The sequence below is a fragment of the Aethalodelphis obliquidens genome, unplaced genomic scaffold (assembly GCF_003676395.1).
Source record: "Aethalodelphis obliquidens isolate GAN/ISIS:26980383/991018 unplaced genomic scaffold, ASM367639v1 scaffold9, whole genome shotgun sequence".
Taxonomy (NCBI): domain Eukaryota; kingdom Metazoa; phylum Chordata; class Mammalia; order Artiodactyla; family Delphinidae; genus Aethalodelphis; species Aethalodelphis obliquidens.
The window spans coordinates 40,307,372-40,333,072 of NW_020837953.1; the positions used below are offsets into that span (position 1 = coordinate 40,307,372).

Genomic DNA, 25,701 nt, shown 5'->3' on the forward strand with positions numbered 1-25,701 from the left:
ATCCTTGATCCACAGACACCCATCAGCCAGCCTCCCCTTGGCTCCCACTACAGGAGGGCAGCAAGGACAGGTGGTCCCGACAGCTGAGCAATCAGCACTTCTGGCCTTCCCACCTGGCCTACCTCTGTGCCTTCTCCAACTGAAAAGGACAGTCTCATCTTGGGCCAGAAACCACTATTACATGAGGGATGGACACTATCCGTTTAGAATGAGGAAACTTGGTCAGGGCAGTGGAACTGTAAAGACAGCAGCAACCTTCTCCCTTGCCCACTCCTGGAGGTCACTTCCCCTCAGAACAGCAATGTGGGCACCATTCAATGTTCTGTGGGTTCTTACTGACTGAAGCTTTGTTCCAGCTCTGCTCACGGACAATATCCTGGCTTCACGCAGTTATAAGCCTGTGCTATGGACTAGTTACTGACTTAACCGACAGCTGACCTTTCCTCCTAATGGGAAGATGTAGTGGGCCAAGGCTTGCTGGGCCCGGCTGACATCCCCACAGGGCAAGGCTGAGAGCCAGCAAACCAAAGGTGGAGCGAGCCTGCAAGACCTAGCTTGCCACCTTGGCCACCGCGAGCTGCCCTAATCACAAATGTCACACCAACCACTCCAAAACTCATCTGCTGAGCAAGGAGGCCGTCTGGCTGGCTGAGGGATATAAGGCGAAGTGCAACGGAAGAGATCGGACAGCCTGAGAGGGACCAGATTGTACACACACAGCTGCTCTGGGCTGGGCCCCCTAAGCCTCTTCCACCTCAAAGAGCCAAAGCAAATCTCCAGGCTCCAAAGACCGAGGGGAAACTGCCTTCATTCCAGGCCCTTGCTCTGGAAAAAGGGGTCGAGGGTAACCTAGGCCTATGGGGAACCCGTCTGTCATTACCAATCTTTGCAATGTACAGCTTGTCTTTCCCCAAATGTTATTCAGAATGGTCTGCTCCCAAGGTAGTGATTTCACAAGGGAAATGTACCGGGTAGAGTTACCGAGCTGATGCCATCAACAGAGATGGTGCTCCACAGACCCCTGAGAGTTCTAAGCCTTGCTGGAGTGGGAAGACCCACCTACCTTCTGACCACACTAGGCAGGAGGCTCAGAGTCCTGGAGTCAGACTCTCTCCTGGCTTTCCTTGTGCTGACAGCAAAATACTGAGCACGGCTTGCAGCCTCACTCCTAAAGCCCGGAAGTGCAGCCTCACTCCTAAAGCCCGGAAGTGCAGCCTCACTCCTAAAGCCCGGAAGTGCAGCCTCACTCCCTGCCCTCTTCTAGAAGTAGTAAGCCCAGCTGGTAGGGAACCACCCTGAGGGGTTTTGGAAGGGAAAGTCTGTTCACTTTCCCTATCTCCCAAAATACTAAAGGTGAGGGGTTGGCACCCTCCCCAGGCTCTCTGAGCCTACAGAGCTGGCCCAGTCTCCAGGTAGGGCCCAGATGCTCTGGTACTTAGTTGGGGGGAGGGAGGTATAGGCATGGGGTGCTCATCTGTCCTGGGCTGCAGAGCCCTGCCCCTTTTCTCGGCGGCAGTAGGAATACAGAAGCTAAGCTCACCAAAATCCTATTGGTTAATGTTTCTAGTGGATTGACCAGAAACATTTTTAAGTAGACTACCAAACTACCCTTTCTCAATTAAAAATTCATTAAACTGCTAAAACCCCTCCCATGTACTTTTTTTTGCAAATCAAATATTTGTATAAACAAACAAAAATAGGAAGGAAAGAAAAAAAAAAAGAAAGGATATCTTCAAATGGAACTTGCTTTTAAGTGATGAAGACATGCACTTGAGGGTGGGTGGACGGGAGTTCTCATTTGTGTTTTGAAATCCCAAATTAATGAGCATGATAAACTGTTATTGCTGGCACTGGCTTCACCCCAAGCGGCCAAGTGGCACTGTCTGACTCTACTCTGAGTCCTTGGTGGGTCCCCCCAACCCTCCTCTAACCCCCACCCTTTCCCTTTCCATGGACGTGGGACAGCCCTTGTAGAAGTGCCAATCACAGTGGGAAGGGGGGGAAAGGGAGGTCACAGTGCATGGGGTTCAAGGTCACAGTGGGCGGAGCAAAGGGGATCACAGTGCAAGTAAGTCAGGTCGTTCCCTCTGCTCAAGTCCAGCTGTCTGCCACGGCAATGCGACCCGCAGCGGACGACCCAGGAGGTGGTGACGGCGGTGGCGGCGGCATCCTTCCCTGCCCGCGTTTATCTGCGCTGTTTGAAGCCTTGTGATCCATCAGGACCCAAAGGCTGTCTGATCACATTGTTAGGCTGCCTGCTGTCTTCAGGTTGGGAGATCCTGGTTGGCCTGAAGGGAAGAAGATCAGAGTGAGGCCTGAAAAAGGGTATAAAAGAGGCCCCCAAATCTTAAAATCAACCAATTCTGCAGCTGGGGCAGAAGTCACAGTGGCTATTAGCCAGCTCTGGCTCTCTGAGCCTGCTTCTTTGGCAAGTGGACTCAGTGCAGCTCCAAGCTGGGAAGCCCCTGGGAGCAGGTGGGGTGGACGGTCCATGTTCACCTCTAGCGCCTGCAGCACTCTTCCCCACAGGCTGGTTCGCCATCATTCACCGGAGGCAGAGGAAGTGCTCAAGGGCCCATCCTGTACAGAGGCAGTGACCATGGATAGCATCTCTTCCACAGAACTTCATGGCACAGACTCCCCAGAGGTCGGGCCAAGGTAAAGACCTCTAACCAAGAGCTCATCAGAGTGACCTGGCTCCCGCCACTGCTGCTCTCCTGCTTCTCTCCAAATCATGGGATTAATGGTTGACTCATATTACTGTGGAAAACTAAAAGAAAATGGACTTTTTCTACTTTGCCAAATGAAGGCTTACAGGAGAGATAACAGAAGTCCATCAAAATAATGAAGGCGTAGAAATAAGGTACAGATTAGCACTTCAAGTCCCAGAATACACCATCCAAGGAGGAGTCTCAAAGTTAGAAAGAGGCTGTTTCAACAAATACTGCTTTACCAGGAGGTGACAAACTTACATAATACAACCTCTAGGACTGCAAAGAAAAAAATGCCAGGAATAAAAAAGAATTTAGAAAATTCACAGAAACATCACAGTGGGCCATTATAAGGCCCAAAAGATAACATCCAGAACCCACTTATTTAATTGCACAACAAATGGACGAGGCAGGTACGATCATTATCCCATTTTTCAGACTAGGCACAGAGGGGTTAAGTAGGTCTAAGTTAAGCAGAAGTTAAGTGGCAAAGGGGGACTTTCCCTCTGTGGTGCAGTGGTTAAGAATCCACCTGTCAATGCAGGGGACACAGGTTCGAGCCCTGGTCCGGGAAGATCCCACGTGCCGCGGAGCAACGAAGCCCGTGCGCCACAACTACTGAGCCTGCGCTGTAGAGCCCTCAAGCCACAACTACTGAAGCCCACGTGCCTAGAGTCCGTGCTCTGCAACAAAGAGAAGCCGCTGCGATGAGAAGCCCACGCACCGCAATTAAGAGTGGCCCCCACTCACCACAACTAGAGAAAGCCCGCGGGCGGCAATGAAGACCCAACGCAGCCAATAAATGAATAAATAAATAAATAAATTTATATTAAAAAAAAAAAAGAAGTTAAGTGGCAGAGATGGGCTCAGACTGGCTGATTTTGACTCAAAGTCCATGCCTTTACCCTGTACGCCACACTGGCCCCTGGCGCCTGCAGAGGCAGCATGCCAGCAAAGCTTTCAGAGCAGTCCCGGAGCCAGTGCAGACAACAAACCAGCCCTACCAGCCGGGGTGGGCGGCTGCAGCCACGATGGTTCCAGCCATGATTCTGCCTGCTTTTCACTACTCTGCAGGCAGCCAGCCCACTCTCCTCCTCCTCCTCAAGGTGGCCTGGTGGAGTGGTCAAGTCTGGCTGGCAGGTCACCCCTGCCAGCTACACTCACCGGTCGAGGATGGGTTTCTCTTGCTCCTCCTCGGGGCTGGCACTGCCCAGGATCCGCTTCCGGGCCTCCGCGTACTCTGCCTCCCGCTGTGCTAGGGACTTGACGGGAAGGGCTGGCCTGCTGGTGGAGTTGGGGCTGCTGACCACACCGTTGCTGGTGGGCCTCTTGAGGATGCGAATCTGTGGAGGGGGCCCCGTGGGAAGGCTATCGTCCTGAATCACAATGGGCACTTTGGGAGGAGATTTGGATTTCCTGCTGACAAAGAGCAAACACAGCTTCACAAGTCCTACCCTTTGACTACAGAGGCCCCATCCATGTCCCACACCCACCCCTCACCACTTTTCTCTCCCTCCCCCTCCTAATTCTATTCGTTATTCTCTGGCCTCTGACCAGACATCAAAATTCTCACTCTTCAAGAAGGGTTTCTCGAAAGAGCAACCTTGCCTTGCTCTCGAAAGAGCAACGCAGCCCACAGGTCTGCTCCTCAGACCGAACCCCAGGCAAGGGGGGCAGGAACGTCAGCTCATTCTGGAACTTCTATCCCCGTGTTCGTCAAAGTCACATCAACCACTGTCGGGCCCCTGCGGCAAAACACCTCTTGTCCAGAATCCAATGGCCTCAGTTAAAACCCCAGCTTCCCTACACAGACCAGCGTGTAACAGGCCAGTGCGGTGGGAGCCCCTTAGCTTGGGGGTCAGCAAAGTGTTCACTCCCAGTCAAGGTCCCACAACATGCGCTCAGACCAAACACTCCAGCTCCGCCATCCCTGCCTGGCATCAAGACAGGATTTACCAAACTGCCTCAGCCTCTGGTGAGTGTCCTGTGCCTCCCAGAGACAAGCTACTCCAGACACTGGATGGCCTCTTCAGAAGAGTTTCTGAGCAGAGACCCCTCCCTCACCAGGGCTCTCTGGTCTGCTGGACGCGGCGGGGCTGGGGTCAAGGATGACCCTGGAAACAGTGCTTGGCAGTGCTCAAAGGAAAAGCACTGTCCAAGGCTGGTAGATGTGCACATCGGGCAATGTGTCCACAAGGGGAGGAGGAAAACGACACAGGAAGGGAAAGAAACAAAAGCCACAGGAGAACAAGGGATCCAGGCAGGAACAGCCACCCCTCAACAGCCACAGAGACCCTCCCCAGAGCAGTCAACTAGCTTCTCTTCAGAACCAAATAGCGCTCAGGGGCCTGTTTTCAGAGCCTTGGTTGTCAGGAGGAGTAGGTACTGGAGGGCTGCTGCCAGGGGGGCTGGAACAAGTCTTGGGTGGGACAGGACAGCATGGCCAGGGGACTGTAACCAGGCGCTAGTGTCGTTGCTGAGATGAGCAGACAGACAAGGAGCCAGCACTCGGATCACAGAGGCAGGGAGCCAGGAAAGTCAGCAGACGGGCAGGGCACCCCCAGTTCCCTGGGGATGACTGTGCAGCCCATCAAGCAAGTCCAGAGAGGCCCCCCCTCCTCCCTGCCGCCTGTCCCTGGGGGAAGCTGACAGGTCACCAGGGCAAAGACAGACTGCTGAAGTCAACTTTCACCTGCTTCGGAAACCCACTTCCTCTGCTGCCTGGGTGGGGGAAAAAAGCTATCCTTAAAGGTCTTGAAGGATTCCCAAGAATCTTTTCTTCTAGGATACCCTCGTAATGCCCCAAGCCACCAAGTCACGGAGGGCCCAGGGAAATCATCTGTCCAACCTCCTCGTGTCACAGAGAGAGAAAGTGATGTCCAGAAAGGGAAACAACTTGCTCCAAACCTCAGAGTCAGGCCTCAAGCCGAAGCCTTCTGACTTGTCACCCCCCACCTCACACAGGGTGCCCACTAAGGCAGGAGGCAGGTGCAACACTCCAGCCTCACTGCCAAAGCCGCAAGCCACCGTGTCCCTAAGGGAAGGGTTCGCTGCCCAGGAGCCTGACCTGCCTGTATCTAACGGCCAGCTGGAGACCACCACTGACTGCCCAGCTCTCACGGCAGAGAGCATGAGCCCTCAGACCAGACAGCAGCCTTACCTCTCCTTTTGTGTGATCTTCAGTTTTTTTTCCAACCGTCTGTCTATTTCCTAGAGGAAAAAAATGTATATAAAAAGTGGAAAAAAATCTCTCTCAAATAAAAACTTACGTCTTTATTTTCAGAGCTAAGGGCACTGTCCTTTCTGACCAGGGACATTACTGTGTCCTTTGAAGTAACGGATGCAGCCCTCCCTTTATGAGACTCCGGGATTTGGGGCTCTGACTCCCTGCAGGCTCATCTCCCTCCAGCCCCGTGGCTGTGGTGAGAGTTCTAGACCTCATCATTCAGCTGGGTTCTTTGCATGGCCTCCAACTAGTCTCCTGGTCACCAATCAGTCCTTCACAGAGCCAGCTGTATCAACTTTCCAAACGTAAGTCTGACTGTGTCACTTCCCCACTTAAAACACTTCAACTGCTGGCCGGATCCAGTCCAAGCTCCTAAGCGTGCCTCGCCCACACATCCCGTTAGCTTCTGTCCCTGTGCTACACCACAGCAAAACCGAACTGTGGCAACCCCCAGAACCCAGCGTGCTGATCCGCCTGCCTGCAATCTCCGCCTCCTTGCAAACTCTCATTTATCCTGCAACACCCAGCTTGAATGTCCACCTCTTCTTTCTGAAGTCTTCTTTGATCCCATACAGTTAATCACCTGCTCCTCAGACATAAGCTCTCCCTTTTACATTCCTTCATGATCATGTGTGTCACATATTTTATGATCTATTTTTCTTACTCGTATGGACTTGAACTGTGAGTAGCACCTAGCAAAAGGCCTAGAACAAAACAGAAGCCTAACACCTGTGGAACTGGATGGAAGTCAGAGTCCTCAGGCACTCAGCACCAGGAACTCCTCCACAGCCTCGTGTACGAGCCTCCATGCACGGGACAGGGAAGCTGTGAACAGAGCACAGCCCAAACCTCCAGGCTCCTTGGCTGTCCCACTGCTTTTTCTTAAAAAACGTTCCACCAACCTGCAACGGCAAGACCATCCAGCTACTAGATTATGCAAAATTATGTATTTCTCTGGAGAGTAGATCTACAACAGTGGTTCTCAACCAGGGGTCACTTTGTCCACCAGTACGTGTGGCAACGTCTGGAGACATTTTTAGTTGTCATTACTGGAAGGGAGCTGCTACTGCCATCTAGTGGGTTGAGTCCACAGATGCCACTAAAATCCTACAATGCACAGAATAGCCCCACAGCAAAGAATTATCTAGCCCCAAATGTCAACAGTGACAAGGCTGAGAAACCCTGACTTATAAGATGGATGGGATTTTCAAAGGAGTCTGTTACTTGCAAAATGTTAAGAATGACTACCTTAGTAAAAAGTTTTTGAAATTTGCTGAGTTCCATCTCAGAGCTCAGCGTGTAGCTAGTTTTCACAAATGCTCTGTATTTCTTCTGCAGTTCAAGCTGGTTAACCATATTATTCAAATCTTCTACATTCTTACTGATTTGTTTGATCTATGGACTACAGAAAGAATCAAGAATTATTCCTTCTAGTACATTAAAGTTTATCATTGTGAAGTAATCTTCTTTACCTTAAAATCTATTATTTCACATTAATAAAGCTATGCCAGTTTTTTTTTTTTTTGGTTAGTATCCCCTGAAATGTTTTTCTCTCTTACTTCTTGTCTCTCCATGTCCTTATTTTTGTTTCCTGTGAGCAAGATGAAGCTAGCCTAACCATATGAAGCTGAATTTAAATCGAGTCTGACACTGACACTCATTATGACTGATGCTGAGTTGTGTTTAAAATTTTTTGTTTTTATGAAAAACCCAAAGTATATTTAGGCAAGCACAACAAACTGTATTCTGAGGGCACCATCAACTCTCTGGAGGGGGTAGGAAGCCACAGAACAAAAACCTCTCACTCAAGCATGGAACACAAGTTGGCACCCGATGGCTGTTAAATGACTGAATAGAAATGGTGCACGGAGGGTAAGAGAATGGCCTAGATGTTTTCTGTGAACAGACAGACACGCACTCTAAGGGAATCTATGCCACAGCACAGTCAGTAATGTAATTCTTCTAAATTTTTGGATTAATAACAGTGTTACTGCCTGAGTAAATACTATGTTTCACATTAGTCTAATGCCCACTACCTTTTATGGGCTTTTCACAAATAACGTGCAGTTTTAAAATTCCACACTATCATTCTGCTCCAATCTGAAGATGAGACTTCCTATTCAAGTTTCTCCATCATAAATGCAAGGTTTCACATCTGTGGGATTCAGGTGTCTTCAAACAGTCAAAATCAAATGCCTCCACAGGCGGGCAAGTAACCAAACTCCATAAGCAGGCAGCACAGTGAGGGGGTGCGGGGCTGTGAGGCACCAAAGAACACTCATTCCTCCTACAGACAGGCAGCCAAGCCCTGGAGGACACGGCCAGGGCTGCTATTTTAGGAGATTTTTATGGGAAAGCTCTAAATGTTTAAACGTCATTATGTGAACTCTGGCTTTCATATCTCCTTAAGGGCCAAATAAGACAAGAGGCAAATGGGCCTAACACGGTAGCTGATTTTTTAAAACACTGTGGAAAAATACACATTACAGTGGCTGAATTTGAGAGGTCGCATCCGGGTTTCCTCTCAGGAAGGCAAACTGCTTCCTTCTTTCTCTAGGGCCTTAGGGAAGACGAGGAATCTGCCCAAGCCCAGCAAATACAGCTCGGGTGGAAAGAAGCCTTTCAAGAGGGCATACGGACTATAATGCTTAATGGCTGTCAATACACTCCCAAACACTCATTTCTGGCACACCAACTCTGTTTGATAAACAAAGTAGCTTGTATCCGTCTCTGTCAGATGAAGGCAAGTTGCTCAGGGAGATTAAGGAACTTAGCCAAGGTCACAAGGTGTACATCATGGAGGCAGCCCTAGAACCACGGCCTCTGGAGGCCCTGTCCCGTGCTGCCACACCCCCAGGAGTGCTCAAACCCTTGGAAATGCTGCTAGAGTCATTAGATATTGATCCCCTCTTCCATATAGCCCCTGAATCCTACACTGCTCCCTGGCACTCCAATAACTAATACTCCCATCAATTTCCATCGCATCAGATGGTTTATCGGAGTTGAAGAATTCTTCCATCAGATGAGAGGACAAGATATGAACCCAACAGCTCTGGTGGAAAGCGGATCCTGGCCATCTCCGGATGGCCAGCTGTACACCAGCATGCTCAGCGCCGTCCAAGCAGGAGAGGGGTGCTCTGCCAGCAGCTAGAGAGGGCACTGCACCTCACTCTGGAGTCTGTCCAGGTACCATGAGTCAGTCCATTCTCTCCTTGGACAAGGCTTTGCAATCAATCTGCTCTCAGACTCATGCTCTGAAGAGCTGGACCAAGTGGAAACTTTCCTACAGGGTGCACTACAAGGAGAATGCTTGTCTCCTCCAGAGATGCAATAGCCCAAAGGAATTAAACAGGCCTCAGAATGTGTGAGGAAGCATCTAGATGTGGGCCCCAACAAAGAATCTAGTTATCTAAGGGCACCTTCTCTTTTTAAAAAGATGCACAGAGGCCCGGCCCAAGGTCAAGGCTCCTGTGTTAGAGGACCAAGGACTTCTGTGTTAGTGAAAGAAACCCATAAGCTCATCACTTTATAACTCAGCTCTGAGTGAGGAAGCGTCACCGGGACACAAGGCAAGTTTTAGGGGATAAGCAATCAGAGGGGAGGTGTTAAGAAAGTTTGATTTCCTACGGCTTCTCCTTCCAGAAAAGCTCTTTGTTTGTCAAGTAGCATTGAAGATACTCCAGAAGATGATGCTCTCTGCTAAGTGGGGTGGCCACCTCTCTTTGGGTCAAAATTCTAAACAAAAGATCTCTTGTTACCAAGCACAGGTATCACTTCTCCTGTGGAGCTACCCCTCTACAAAAATGAGGTACATGCTTCTTGGTCTGAGAGAACAAGCAAAACCATAAAGAAAGCAAGCATGGGGGCAGGAGGTCATGAAGAGCCACAGTGGGGAGCAAGGTGGTTCTGGATGGGCTCGTCCTCATGGGAGGCAGAGGGGAGGCCACAGCCACCGGGTGAGCGACACAAGACATCAACATCTGCAAATTCAGCTCACCCAGGGAAGCAGCACAGCTTCACCGGCTGCCGAGGACCTTAGTCTTGCAATGATTATGCTCACGTGAACCTCCAGCAGAGAGCTGGGAATGGAAGCATGGGAGGGGAGGAGACGCCTCAAACAGCCTAAGCCGTGACCCAGCCACAACCTTCAAAAGGAGCAGAGGCAACAAAGAGGACCAGGATGTATGTGCAAGGGCAGGCAGACGACAGTGAGAGCCTCACTCCTGTAACACTAAGAGGCGCATGAGAAAGGAAGAAAGAAAAGTGAGGTTAGGAGGTGAGGAAAAAAAGGCAGAAGAGAGAAACAGATAGGTTATTCTGGGCCTTGGTGCAAAGTACAGCAAGTACAGCACCATTACAGCTTACTGTCCCAAAAACCAGACTTTATCAGCTCACCTAGGGACGGTGAAGCTGACCCACACTAGCCACACTCGCAGGAGACAGAGTGAACAAACCCCAATCCTGATCTGTTACACTAGGAGGGGTGGGAGGAGGTGTCCTGTCCTTTCCGGAGCCTGACCTCCGGCTACCAGCTCCCCAGGGCCCCCCACCGCACGGTGTCCTGCTCCACCACAGCACCCCTCTCGCTGATAACCCAAATCCTCTGGTCACCAATGCAGCCAGCACAACTCCAAAGAATCCAAGTAATCTTGTATTGAATGGAGGTCTAAGAGGTCTTGGCTCTGAGTCAGGAAATAACATCTTTTTATCAGCAACAGTTACTATTTAAGTGACTTTTCCGGGGCAATTTGCCTCTCTTTGTCAGTTTCCATTTCAGAAGAGGATCTTTTCTGATTTTCCTCTCAGATTCAAGGAATTAATAACTGGTCTTGGGCTCCCTGTGAACCACTATGCCCCACAGGCTCATCTGGTCTCGTCCAGCTATCCCAAATTGGGGAGCACATATCTACAAGCAGACCACTGGGGGGATCTGAAGAGATAGGAGTCCTGAAAGTACAAGTGTTTCTCTCAGAACCAGAGCCTGACCGGTCCTGATGAAAAGCAAAGAGAAGACGCTGTCAAGGAGTTGATGGTGAGACCACCTTCCAAGTACGTTCCGGCTCCCGAACTCCCACCACAGCAGGAAGTGCCCAAGCAGGGCCTAATGTCTTTAAGTTTTGGGCAGGACATCAGCGCCCATTCCCCTGGCTAAAAGACTGCCTGTGTCAGGGCCTCCTGGAGAGCAGTCTCCCCAGAAAGGTGCCTGTGTCTCCATACCACACACAAGGATGGAATTCTGGCTCCTTCCACGAGGGCCTCAATTTCATTCAGGAATAAAGCAAAAAGAATTCATGGGGAGAACCAGCAAAATCTGGTCTAAAACCAGATAAGAAGGTCCCTGTAACTTTTAAAGTGCACCACTGGTCATTTCAAGTCCAGATGTGCAATCCATAGAGACGTTTCCAAACAACCTTCATATCGACGTGTGTAACTCCGTGCTTCATCCCTGCCTTGCTTCTCTACATCAGTGGCATGGCAGTGACACTGTCCTGCCCCAGTGGGGCTGGCCGTCTCCAATGCTTCTGCTTATTCTACCTCCCCCGACTAACTCCAGGGAGGGAAGCACCCAAAGTCGTACCACCCCAGGTTTGATTTTACAGTGATGCTTCAGGATTACTGTCAAGTTCAGACAGTCAACTCAACTCCTGAGCAAACATGATTGGGTAATTCAGAAAAAGCAAAAGGCAGAAATCAGAAGTTGAGACACAAAGAAGACCTGTGGGGGCACAGCTAGGCCATCAGCTGCCTTTTTAATACAGACGCAGGTTAGTCTGTTTGAAGGTTCCATTTCCCGCAAAACATTCCTCCTTCCTCTGTTACTCCCACAGCAAGGAAAACATTCCACCTTAATTACGTGGGCCACTGTAGGGCACAGGATATAGTTCTAAAGCTCCCTCCCTAAGGAAGTCTACGCTTTGTTAATGTATCTCAAGGCCATTTTCCTTTTGCTTTACAGTGATAAAAAAAAAGCTGGAGACAAGCATTTATGGAAAACCTACTATAAAGTAGATATGCTAGAAGCTGGAAACCCAGAGATGAGTAAGGCAATCCCCGCTGATGAGGAGAGCCTAGCCAGGTGGGAGAAGACAGATAAACCACAGTTGCCATGTTGGTTGTAACAACAGTGTTTTGGAAAGAGAAATGAAGGCGGGACGAGCCTGCCATGAGAAGTCAGGGAAGCTGCAGAAACTTAAAGGACTAGAGTTTCAAGGAGAAGAGAAGGGGCATAATAAAGTTGGGGAGAAAGAATGAAAACATGAATAGAGGGAAAGAAAAAAGGAACCCCAAATAAGATACTTCTTAAATGGAGATATTCAAATCTAGAAAGGTATTTGATAATGGACCCATCTCTCTTTTAAAAAATCTAGGTTTGGAAAACCATCTGAGATTACTTTAGCTGCAGTCAGCAATGGTTCTTATTATTTGGGGACTTCCCTGGTGGCACAGTGGTTAAGAACCCACCTGCCAATGTAGGGTACATGGGTTCAAGCCCTGGTCCAGGAAGATCCCACATGCCATGGAGCAACTAAGCCCATGAGCCACAACTACTGAGCCTGTCCTGTAGAGCCTTCAAGCCACAACTACTGAGCCCACGTGCCACAACTACTGAAGCCCGTGTGCCTAGAGCCTGTGCTCTGCAACAAGAGAAGCCCGTGCACCGCAACAAAGAGTAGCCCCCGCTCGCCACAACTAGAGAAAGCCCGCGTGCAGCAACGAAGACCCAAAGCAGCCAAAAAAACCCCCCAGAAAAACAAAAAAACAAAACATATTTGGTGTCAACACTACTCAAAAAGCTACTGCATGGGCTTCCCTGGTGGCGCAGTGGTTGAGAGTCTGCCTGCCGATGCAGGGGACACGGGTTCATGCCCCGGTCTGGGAAGATCCCACGTGCCGCGGAGCAGCTGGGCCCGTGAGCCATGGCCGCTGAGCCTGCGCGTCCGGAGCCTGTGCTCCGCAACGGGAGAGGCCACAACAGTGAGAGGCCCGCGTACCACAAAAAAAAAAAAAAAAAACAAAAAACTACTGCATAAAATTAGTTGTAACTCATAGGGCCAGCATGATACGAACTGGAAGAACTTAGGCACACCAGAAAACCACAAAAGGCTTTGGGGTGGTACACTGTAAAGACCAAACAATTCGTACTTGCTCGTAAGGAACAACCACTTCCTGCTTTCTTTTCCAAGTTCGCTACAGCTTTCTGGACCTCTCTGCGCCTGCCCAGGAAGAGGGAATCCTTTGGGCACACTCTCTTCTGCACTAGATCCAGCTATACCACTCAGTGCAGTGGTGACTGCCACGTGTGGCTGGTAAGCACGTGACATGTGGCCAGTCCAAACTGAGACGTGCTTTAAGTTCCAAATACACAGCAGACTTCCCAGACTTAGTACAAAAAAAAAAGAGTGTAAAATAGCTCATTAATATATTTTCAATATTTATATGTTGACATGATACTACTTTGTATATACTGGATTAAATTAAAAATATTAAAATTAACCTCACTTGTTTCTTTATACTTTTCAAATGTGGCTTCTAGAAAAATTTTATATTACCTATGTGGCTTGCATGACACTTCTGTTGGACAACACTGCTTTAGATCTAACCCTAGAATAACATGTGCCTCTGTTGTACATTTCATCTGTCGGCAACTAGTGACTGAGTGTCTTAAGGACCCAAGAGGCATGGTGTGTATTGATGTGCAAGACCTACTTTGGTGGGTCCTATCTGTCATGTCGGCATAACAGCAACTAGCACTCATCCAGCGCCCAATGTTTGGCTCAGGTCCTGCTCTGGGTAACATTCACCACCTCACTTCAATCCAGCTCTCTAAGCCCCACTGTCCCACTGAAACTGTTCTTGTCGAAGTTGCCAAAGACATGCAGTCATTGGCCAAAATCACTCGTAAATTCCAAATCTTCACTTAGCTCCGTTGGGTCTTCGTTGCTGCACACAGGTTTTCTCTGGTTGTGGTGAGTAGGGGCTACTCTTCGTTGCAGTGTGCGGGCTTCTCATTTCGGTGGCTTCTCTTGTTGCGGAGCACGGGCTCTAGGCACACAGGCTTCAGTAGTTGCAGCACACGGACTCACTAGTTGTGGCTCACGGGCTCTAGAGCACAGGCTCAGTCGTGGCACACGGGCTTAGTTGCTCCGCGGCATGTGGGATCTTCCCGGACCAGGGCTCGAACCCGTTTCCCCTGCATTGGCAGGAGGATTCTTAACCACTGTGCCACCAGGGAAGTCCATTAATTAACTGAAGTAAGCTTTTATATATAGAATGCATAAAGCATTTTCTTTACTCAGTCTCCAGACACTACTCTCCTGGTAGTTCCCTCTCACATTCCATATTTGATTTCTCCTATAACAAGATAGGTTCCTTTTCCTCTCCTGATCCCTTGAGGTTGAAGAGTTTGCCCCTTCTGTATCCAAGCTGGCTTATTAAGTGATCTCATCTAGTTCCACAGCTTTAAAACCATTGATACACAACTGCCAACTTGACATTCCCACTTGCATTTCAAAAGGTATCTCAACCTTTTGTGTCCAAAACCCAACTCTTGATTTTACCCCATCACCCAAACCTGCTCCTCCCACATTCCCTTTACTCACCCCACTGCAGCAATTCCAGTCTTCTAGGGATCAGGCCAAAGACTCTGCACTCATCTCGATGCCTCCTTCACACCCACATCAGCAAATCTTGCTGGTTCTATTTTCAAAACGTACCCTGAATTTTCTCAACACTTCTGCTTCTGTGACCACCCTGGTCCGAATTACCAACAGCCCCTGAATGGTCAGTTGTAACAGTATCCTAATTAGTCTCTGTGCTTCCATTCTTGCCCCTGAAGTTTATTTTACACACAGCAGCCAAAACTACCTTTTTAAAAACCAAGTTAACTTCTGTTTAACACCCTCACATGGCTTCCTATTTCAAGGCGATCTCCACCACGGCCTCCTATTCTCTACCTGATCTGGCTCCCTGCTACCTCTGACCTCATCTCTTGCCACTTTCTCTTTCATCCATTCCTACTACATAAAATAAGCACAATTCAGCCTTAGAGCCTTTGCACTTGCGTTCCCTCTGCCTGCAATGTACTTCTGCAGCTTCTACATGGCTTGCTCTCTCAGCCTATCTTTATTTGAGAGGCCTTCTCTGACTGTTTTTAAGAAAAGGTACTCCTGGGGAATTCCCTGGTGGTCCAGTGGTTAGGACTCCACGCTTTCACTGCCGAGGGTCCGGTTTCAATCCCTGGTTTGGGAACTAAGATCCAGCAAGCCACACAGCACAGCCAAATTTTAAAAAAATAAAAATAAATAATAAAAAACAAAAAAGGTACTCCTGCCAGTCACTTTCTATGCTCCTTTATTTGTTTTATTTTTCTTCATTGTGTGTGTACATAAAATATTATTTATTATTTATTGTCCATCTTTCTGCACTAGAAAGTAAGCTTTATGAGAGTAGAAACTTCATTCACTACAGCTGTCCGGAGTGCCTAAAACAGTACCCAACACATAAATCAAGGAACAATCCTATGAAACAAGATTTTAGCGCTATATCCCCATTTTACAAATGATTTACAAACCAATTCAGAGGCGGTTATGTAACCTGACCATGGTTCCACAGCTACTATGGGGTGGAGCCAGAATATGAACTGGGTCTATCCGGATCCAAAGGTAGTGACACTCTCCATGTTCCAAATAAAATCTAAGGCTGCCTTAAGCACTTCACAGTAGTGGTGGTGGGAGCACACTCTCCAAACACCTGCCACAGGTATGTGTCAGGAAGGCACCAGGTCCTTCCTTCACCACCCTAATCCTCACCACAACTCAAGCGATGTACAGCACCCCTGCTGCACGCTCAGAGGTTAACTGACTTACCAAAGGCTACGCAACTAGTAAGTGAGAGAACTGAACCCTAAACCTCAAGAGGAGGAAGCAAAAAGGTTCAGGAGTGTGGCTGGTGTGTGGCCGCAGGAACTAAGAAGCAGAATAAAGACTGACAGGGAGGGCTCCCCCGGTGGCACAGTGGTTGAGAGCCCACCTACCCATGCAGGGGACGCAGGTTCGTGCCCCGGGCCGGGAGGATCCCACATGCCGCGGAGCGGCTGGGCCCGTGAGCCATGGCCGCTGAGCCTGCGCTCCGCAACGGGAGAGGCCACAACAGTGAGAGGCCCGCGTACAGAAGAAAAAAAAAAAAAAAAAAGACTGACAGGGATCACCAACCTGCCTGCCTGCCTGTGCACCCCGAGCCAGGTGAGTGCAAGCCCACAGTTCCTGAGGAAGGACTACAGCAGAGCTCAATTCCAAAGTCCAGGTCTTAAATCTAAGAAGTGCCCCAAAGGAACAAATTTCCAGAACAGGCCTAGCAATTTAGATGTATCCCTCAGAAACTCTGTAACTTGCCATCTTGAGACGATGTATTATTCTGCTTCGAGTGCCTCTTCAGAGGGTCTCCATGGGGGAGGGAATCCACACAGTCCCTTACCTTAAAGGAGTGGAACAGGCAGGGGTGGGAGTAGCGGTGGTGAGCCCAACCCCTGGAATAAAACAGGAAGCAGAGTCTAATGGGGGTCCCCTTTCTCCATGTTTATTATTGCTTTCTCCTTTCCCTTTTCATACAACACTAAGCAATACAACTCTTAGAGTAAAACAACATACAAATTAGTCCTCTGGGGCGCCAAGAAAGAGACCCCTCAGCCAGTCCTGTTGCACCCTAATGGGACAGAGGCCACACTGTCAATGGCTGGAGAGCAGCCCTCACACTCAGAGCAGCAACACGCTCTGCTCCAGCACTGTCTTTGAATGATGCTTTGTTTACCTCTCATCACCAGGCAAGGCAGACTTTATTAATCTAACTTTACAAATGAGGAAAACGAAGCTGAAAGGTAGTGATGAAATAAAAATTATTTTAAGACAAAACAGGAAAAATTTAAACACAAAAGATTCCTCTGCCCGTTTGGGCCCCCTCCCTCCCCCTCTAGTGTGCACTGTGCACCTGTATTATGCATTAACCACACCTTCCCAATGGCAGAAATACCTGCTCAACGGTAAAGATCCACTTTTCTTCTGGTGTCGGCTACGCACCTCCTTAGTAGATAACGTTCCTTTCTCAATCCTGTAAGGAGTCAGAATGACCTACCACTTGCCTTGTACATGCAGACATCTTTGGTGAACTTTATGTACAATGCCAATATATCAGTTTGCTTAAACACAGTGATTGGTGCAGAACAGACTGGTCAGACAACCTGGGGAGATACTGGGTTGCACCTAATGCAAGTTCTCAGCTTAAATACTTACTTATGACCTTACTAACGTTACTAGCTCTATTACTCGTATTCTACCTGTTTTACAAGATTATAATTTTTTGCACTGTCAAATGTATGACTGAGCCTCTAATAAAATTAATGATGACTAGGTCACTTGAAACAATTGACCAGATATACAGTTCTGTAAGATCAATGACTGTAATAGTCTAACCCTACATACAGGAAGAAGCAACAAGAGGGAACCACTTCCTGGACCATAACAGACTAGTAAGTCAGGTGGTCCAGAAGCTTTTGGCTACTGTTAACAGGGCCTAGTCGAGTAATAGCACATTAAGTGGCCTATCAACAAAATCCTCACCTGACCTGGGAACGAGCATTCCTAGTGCCATGGGGCAAATTGGTCAGGAAATGTCTCCCAAACCTTGGTTGAAATTAAGACCGAAAGGAAAGGGACTGTACAATAAAGAATGTTGCCCACCATCCAGTTCTACAAGAATCAGGCCATTAGCCACTGCAGTCACTGACCTAACAATACACCTAAAAAGAATTCAGGGTGATGATCAGGATGAGGCATTTTGTGCTCTGGGAAAACTGGCAGAAATGGCCCTCAGATATTTTCAGGAGAAGATTGTACGGACCCAGTTTCTCACATCTTCCCATACTTAGAAAGCACTAAAACCATTAACTGAGATTACCTGTTCCTCGTAAACAGCAGTAACCTTCTACCAAGATGTGTGCTTGAAGTACATGCACCCCTTCGCCAAAATCACACATCTACTGGCCTCTCCCTTTACCTCTTCGGAACCGTTCTCAGAGCTCTCTGAGAGACTGTCTCCGGGTTATAATCCTCAGGTTGGCTAGAATAAAATTTTCCATTTCTTACTTAGACTGACTGTTGATTAATTTTTTCATTGACAGTAGGTAGTGACTTGCCCCAAAATCAGACATGGCACTTGAACCCTTAGCCTAGACTTCTGACTTCTGCCACGGATGGTGGAAGTGCATCATTGACTGGCAGAGGCAACCTATTCTTTCTTGCTACCTTTTAGAATGAAGACAGCAAGTCTCCTCTCCCAAAGGAAACATTAGGCATACAGACTGGGAGACGGAGCAAAGTCACTATTACCACCCCCCAACACAAGGTTTTATTCAAACACCCAAGGGCGCCTTCACCAAAGGCTAGTGAGAATCGCGCACTCAGGAGGGTCAGCAAACAATGCCTCCAGGGCCAAGTCAATCAATAAAGCAGACAGGACAAAACACAACAGGTAACACAATACGTAGGTAGGTAACATGCGGTGGGGACTATGGAAGAGAGGAGACTGAGAGGAATCAAGACGTAGGTAAAGACATTCAGACTCAATATTTAAAAAACAACGTGCACCCCAAAAAAGTCTATAGGTCGAATACCTGAGGGCTGGCAGTGTGAAGTACAGATAAAGGGATCCTAAGATAGCAGAGATGTTCAATCTTCTCAGGAGATCTGAGCAAAAATTATTTACATTCTCTCTCTCTCTGCTTGGCTAGATGTTAAAAAGTTATTTCCCATTTATAATCAAGATTTCAGGGAATTCCCTGGCAGTCCACTGGTTAGGATACCACACTTTCACTGCCAAGGGCCTGGGTTCAATACATGGTTCAGGAACTAAGATCCTGCAAGCTGCGTAGTGCGGCCAGAAAAAAAAAAAAGATTAAAAGAAAGACTTCAATCACTTGCAGTCACTGTTCTTAGTATTAACAGCTAACAGAAGCATTGTCCTTCTGGCTCTTGAGCACCGAGTTCAAGTTTCTCAGATACACAAAATTTATTAGCTGGTCATCCAGAAGCAGGAGATCAATCCCAGGCAAAACAAATACAATACTTCAAAGGAACTAGCAACTAAGCACCCTAAAGCACTTAACTAGTTAAATATCTGCCAAGAAGCAAAGGTAAACAAACTGTCCAATAAGATCCCTAAGTGTAGGCTCAGGATGCCAAAAGCCTCGGCTGAGACCGACCATGTGATTTCCTCTCCTGGACACTAGGAATAATAGTACCTACACTTCACTAGGTCACTGAAACAGAATGGGATAATGAACGTAAAAAGGCACTCCACCTGCCCAGTAACGAGCTCTCAAGATGCTGTCTAAGAAGCCCTTTCAGAAAGGCCAGTGGAATTTGGGAGTTCACAGGTTTATAGGCAGTGTTCATTCATTCACCACCGCGATGTGCAACTAGGTAGCAGAAACACAACTGACAGCTGAAGGGTCGCAAATGCTTTTATAAGCCAAGAAGGCAAGAGCATGAGGGCTGGTAATTTGGCTCCCAATGTCTATAAAGAGTAACGACAGTCCTGACCTTTCCAGACTCGAGTCATAACTGTCCTGTACAATCTCATCTAAGGATCACACCCCTGAAGAATGCAACTTTTTTTTTTAATCTTTTTTTGGCCACGCCACACGGCATGCAGGGTAATAGTTGCTCAAACAGGGATCAAACCCACATCCTCTGTGTTGGAAGCATGGAGTCAACCACTGGACCTCCAGGGAAGTCCCAAAGAATGCAATTTTAACTGTACATATTTATTATTCCTTTTAGAAAGGAATGACTATTTCCTGTGTTCATTTTATAAGGAAAAGAGTTTTGGGTGTGGGGAGTGGATAACTTACTGTGAGGGACATTTTAAAATCTCTTACCCTCAGGGCTAAGACTCTTTTAAGTACACACAGACCACTGTTAGGATTTGTTGCTAATTTCTGTGGTGGCTGGTTTTAACCTTTATCTTGCATAGAGCTGAGCTGGATGTTAAGGAGAAGGATGCTTGGCGGAGTCTAGCATAGTTTAAAAAACCCTTGGGAAGAGAAATCTCTATAGCTACCACTTAAAAAAAAAACATTTCATTTTGTATTTTGGCCACAGATAAAAGTAGCTAAACTCAATCTTCTCCTAGGAAACCAACAAGTCAGTAGTTGTCATGACAGGAAAAAATTTCCATTTCCATGGAAAGTGTGCAGGAAAGAACCGACTCCACCTTGTGAAGGCTAGCTAACTGATACAGCCAGAAACTGACATTAACTGTGGGAGGCCCACAGCAGTGTAAAGGGAGAAACTGGAAAGAAAGGGCTGGCCCCAAGAATACTTTTGAGTCACCAGATCTAGACAACAGTGCCTTTTCTCTTGGAGGATTTTACCAAAAGCTTTAGAAAGACACACAATTCTGTCCTGTTGTAGAAGGAAAAGCAACTTTCCGAATTCCAACCCACAGCACCATGGCAGTTCTCTTGTACACCCAGAGCATGCTGGGAACAAGACCCCCGTGCAGCCTCAAAGAAAAGAGCTGAGCAGTTACGAGTGAAAAGCTTTCTCCAGAGTCCCAGGGACAGACTGCTCAGCACAATCATGTCTAAACTAACTGCTTTATAGAAAGTCCTTTCTGAAGACATCAGTGCCTAGAACTCAATCTTTCCAAAAGGACCAGAAACAGCTTAGAAATGGTTCCTTTGGGCACAGTACACCTAGATTTGTGCTGATAGCACAAATCTTAAATATCTTCTTTACTGTAAGGACAGACATAAGGAAATCAGCACCAGGTAGCCCCCAAATAGCTAGTATTTGCCCACTATCCACAGCCACTGTACACCTTCTGTGATGACAGCAATTACAGGTAGCACTGAAGACCCCAAAGTGAGGTGGCAGCCACACTTCAGGGAGAATGGCCTCTTCTCTAAAGAAAGATAAGCAAATCAAAGGTCTTATCTCTTAAATTAAAAACTAACTATGTCACTACTCTGCTAAAAAAAAAAAAAAAAAAAAGCCTCCAAAGCTCCTTTCTGCTTTCAGGACAAAGTCCAAGCTCCCCAGAACCAAGTACAAGGAGGCTCTTCCTGATCTGGCCTCTGCATACCTCTCCGCATACCTCTCGGGCCTCATCTCTTTCCACTCAGTCCTGCCAACACTCTACCCTCCAGCCAGAAGGAAATACTTGTAGCTCTCCCAATGCTGCAAACTCTTCTCTCACTGCCTCCTTGCCTATATGTGCATTTGTCCTACATTCTACCTGCCCCTCCCCTCTCAGACCTACTACTGCTTTATTCAACTGGTCCTTCAAATCTTATCACCTTCTCTACAAGACTGTCTCTGATCCCAGCCACGGTACCCTGTCTGTGCCTCTTCCAAAGAAAGTGCTGCCCCACTTGACTCCTCCACTGGACTGTGCTGTGCCTAGTACCTGGAATACAGCAGGTATTCCATGTTTACTGGCACCTTACTAGAGACTTATATACCATGCAGTACTGCTGAAGGGCTAATGTTTAGATGACTAGCTCAATGAGGGTAGAAAGTAAACATAATTTAAATTCTTAATCCAGAAGACCAGTATCCTTTAACTTACGCAAGATGCATTTCTTTCCAATTAGCTACATGACTTGCCCTTGCAAAAAAGAATAAAACGCAACTTTTGAGATGCAAGGAAATTAGAAAGGTTGCCAACTCTTTATAATAAATACCAGTCCAATTCCATTTATGTACTATCTGTCTTCCCCTAGGACTGGGTTAGCTCATTACCAACAAGATGGACTAGGTCGTATCTTTTTTGTGTGTCTAAACAACAAGTGAATATAAAGCTTCAAACTATCAGAAATTTGAGCCTGAGTCCATTAACCAGCTTTTAAGAAAGCTTTGATTTGAAACTTTTCCCCTTCTCCCTTTTCTTTTTCCTCCTCTAAATTCTACCCCATGCTTGCACAGTAATAATTAACCAGTACCAGATATCTGAAGACTGTAACCTCTGATAACATCACTGATGCACAAGCCTAAGTTGTTTTCAGAACAAGATGACCTTTGCAGGCTCCACGTCCAGACCACCAGGTCACAGACCACCGGGCAGGAGGCACATAGACCACAGACAGCCTGGCTCCTGGAACTATGATTAAGAAATGTCACAAGAGCATGATTAACCACCAGCTTCCCCTCTCCTTCCCCTTTAAAAACTCCTAACTAAGGAATTCCCTGGAGGTTCAGTGGTTAGGGCTCCATGCTCTGAAGTTGAGAGGCCGGGTTCAATCCCTGGTCAGGGAACTAAGATCCCACAGGCCGTGCGGCTCAGCCAAAAAACCCCCCAAAACAAAAAACAACAAAAACAGAAACAAAACAAAAAACCAACTCTTAACTAAAAGACCAAGTTGGAGTGGATCCGAGACTTGTCTCCCACTTCCTTGCTTGGCACCTTGCAATAAAATCCTTACTCTGCTGCAAACACCTTACTTTGCTGTGCCCTGGGCACGTGAGCCCTTTTCGTCTTTTCAACTTGAGCAAACTGCTGATCTGATTTCGGGGGGGAGTAAGGATTACAAACTACTGTACGCTATTTGTCCCTTGAGATGTGCTTAAGACAAGGACACAATTTAGAGTTTGAATCAACATAAACTCAATTCTACATTTTCATTTCTCCCAAAGGCAGCATATTTTTAAAGAAGCATTTCCTCAACAGAATGTAAGTTACATTTTTTGAATTGTCCTTTTTTTGAGGATGTAACTCCTTGGGAGAACAGGCAAAGGGACAATTTTATATCAGATACACCATATTAACTAAAAGCAAAAAGCAGTGTATTTACAGAATATTTGAGGTGTTTCTCAAAGTCAGTCTTCCCCTGAAGGACACAACAGAACTTGATATTGAGTGTTCTGAAAATACAAAGGAGACAATGACCTCACATGTACTGACAAATAAGAAAAAAATTCTAGCATGATGGCAAAATTCTTTTGTGGTATTGGAGGAAAGGGATCACCAAAAGCCTCTACTTTCAAGGATTAGAACTGCCTCTAAATTATATAAAGTTTAAATGCTCACTTTTAGAATTAGTCGACCCCATTTGCTAGTCTTGCCATCCCGGTGTTTCATTTTTTTGCAAGGGGTTGTGTATGTGTAATTTAACACTCATTACCATATATCAGTTGAGAGACAGGGTAACCTGAAGCTAAGACTTTCACATATGCAACCGGGTACCTCTGAAAGACGGTGTATAGTTAGTTGGTTTCCCAGTGATATGGACACTATGCTTCATCCCCTCCTTCTAACATGCACATTTACAAGACCCTTTGTGAAATTCGCAAAGGGAATCAAATTCAAGAGAACCTTCAAATATAAGCCCAAAACAAACATATTAAAAATGAAAGTTAATGCCCAACTCCCAAATTTTCCATAGGTCCCCAGGTGGGAGACAGCAAAATGCTAAAGAATCCAGCTTTGGAGTCAGGTCAAAATCCCAGCTTCCCAATTACTATCTGTGTGCCTTGAGCAAGAGAGGTTACTCCCTAAACCCCAGTTTCCTTATTTACTAAAGGAAGGTAATACCTCTACGGGTTACTTCAATTAAATAAAAGCTATATAAGGGAACTTGCATTTTGGCAGTACTGCTCATGATGTCAATGAAATAAGGTTTGGGTTCTATTTCTGTACCTGGCACTTATAAAGGGTTTTCGTAAAGTACAGTACAAATACTGGACGAGCACCAGAAAGATCTAAGTTAAATCTTACATCTCTGGTGTTTATTCAGCTATAAAATGCAGGAGTGTGCTAGCTGATCTCTAAGCAGCTTACCAGTTCTGAAAAACTAAAGCAATCCTCAATTTCTGAACCCTACCTTCATTTTTGTTTATTTTCTTATTCCTTAACATGAGAAACTCATGTCCCTTTGAAACATGTGAGGAAAAACAAAGAAAGGACAAGATGCTCAAGAAACTTATCATTTGAGTCATATTCAAACTGTAGGCCAAGCTTTTTTTGCAGGGAGCAGCATGAGGGGTTCTGAATGATTCACTCACATTGGTGGTAGGCAATAAACGCCCTACCGGAGACTGTAAATTCTCTGGCACAAAGTCACTGCTAAGCACGCTGTCTAGCACAGAGCAGACACTCCCAAATGTCTGTTGAATGAATAATACCTAGCTGACACCTGTTGCTCCCTATAAAATCTTTCGATTGCTCTCCTTACTCAAGTCAAAATCCAAGAAAGATGGTCGGCACAGAAGAGCTGTACCGAATACCTTCTGAACGAATTAATTCTTCAAATCCTCAATTATGCTAAGTGGGAAACAAAGACCTTGAGAGAAACGCTGAACCACCACCGGGAAAAACTTCAACGCCAAAGTTTCAACATTAAGGAAATGTTAAGGGATCCGTTTCTCGACCTCTTCAAGCGCTGACAAGCACCCTAAAGTGCGCTTGGGGGAAAAAAACCCAGCTCGTTGTTCTACCCCGGTACACTCGGCTCTCCACGCCCTACTTCCGACACAGAAACCTTCACGGTGGATGTCACTCGAGCCAGCACTGAACAGACACGAACACGGGGAGGACAAAAAGACATCTCCCCACCTTCACAAGGGTCACCATAGAACCACATACTCTGAAAAGACCAAATTAAACACGAACCTAATGGAACTGGCTATTCGACTTAAGAAAAACTAATTTCCTATAGTTTATGGAGGTAAACAAAACTCCAAAAACCGAAGTCGAACGGTCCATTTTCCCCCTCCTCTCCCAGGAATGCGCCTACTTCACATACCGCACCCCTCCCCCCTCGACCCCGGCGATCACACTTCGAGACCCTTCCCCGGTGCTCAGATCGTTGGGTGGGCCTCGGGGAGAGAGGCTGCCCGCTGGGCTTTCGGTTGTTACGGCGAGGTCCCCGGGAGACGAGCCTGCCGCGGGCTCTCAGAGTAAAATTGAAAGAGGAAAAAAACCCCAGACTCGCCCACCGTGGCGTATGGCGCAAAGCAGTGGGGGATTTTAGCAGAGTTGAGGGGTCCAGAAATGACTCAATTTCCTCCTCCTGCTCTTCTGCGGAGCCGGGCTTGCCGCCCCAGGTCCGCGCACCCCCTCCCCACATGGTGTGTAGCTCCTCTTCAAAGCACATGAACTTTAAAATGGTGCTTTGGGCGGGGGGAGGGCCGACTGGGAAAGGAAGGATCAAAGGAACTTGGGGCGGGTTAGCAGGCGCCTGAAAAACAGGCCCTGGGGGGCGGGTGTGGCGCCCCGGGTGACGTGCACGTCGCTAAGGGGGTGGTGGGTGGAAGGAGGCGCACCGGGCAAAGGTGGAGGGAGAAATGGAACGCGGCCCCTTTAAGAGGCCTTCACGGCGCTCTGGGGCCGGGGGCCTCTCCTTCGCCCCCGGTCCGGCGTGCGGGGCCCTTCCTCGGGGAGAACCATCCCCAGACCCGCTCCCCGGAGGGTTCCCTCACGCCAGGTCCCGCCCGGCCCAGCCCCGGGGCGGCGGCTCCTCCTTACCCCGCTGTCTGCCGCCTCCTCCCAGCTCTCAGCGACCTCCTCATCTTCCATCTTACTCGCCGCTTTCCCTCCTCCCCCACCCCCTATCCGCGCCTGCGCCCTGAGTCGCGTCTCGGTCGCGGGCGCCAGCGCGCAAGGTTTTGCTCAATGAACCCCGCCCCGTTCCAAGCCCGGAAGAGGCTTCAGTCCAAGGCCCAAGATCATCCAGGAAGCCATCTTGGGAGAGGGCAGAGAAATCAGAAAGTT

The 25,701-nt window shown here is 47.7% G+C and overlaps 1 protein-coding gene across 7 annotated transcripts; it reads right to left on the reverse strand.

Moving 5' to 3' along the window:
- Nucleotides 1-1,727: 1,727 nt before the first annotated feature.
- SZRD1 (SUZ RNA binding domain containing 1) lies at nucleotides 1,728-25,547 on the reverse strand. Of its 7 annotated transcripts, none has more exons than XM_027110024.1 (4): nucleotides 25,456-25,525; nucleotides 5,872-5,921; nucleotides 3,876-4,130; nucleotides 1,728-2,288 (listed from the first exon to the last, which is right to left on the reverse strand). In XM_027110024.1, the coding sequence occupies exons 1-4, from the start codon at nucleotides 25,504-25,506 to the stop codon at nucleotides 2,186-2,188; spliced, it is 459 nt and encodes a 152-aa protein (XP_026965825.1). In that variant the 5' UTR covers nucleotides 25,507-25,525; the 3' UTR covers nucleotides 1,728-2,185. The 7 variants fall into 7 exon arrangements, with proteins under 7 accessions (XP_026965825.1, XP_026965826.1, XP_026965822.1 ...); XM_027110025.1 differs by having other exon boundaries at nucleotides 3,876-4,127; nucleotides 25,456-25,521; XM_027110021.1 differs by lacking the exon at nucleotides 25,456-25,525 and adding an exon at nucleotides 7,186-12,400 and having other exon boundaries at nucleotides 3,876-4,127.
- Between the last annotated feature and the right edge of the window lie 154 nt (nucleotides 25,548-25,701).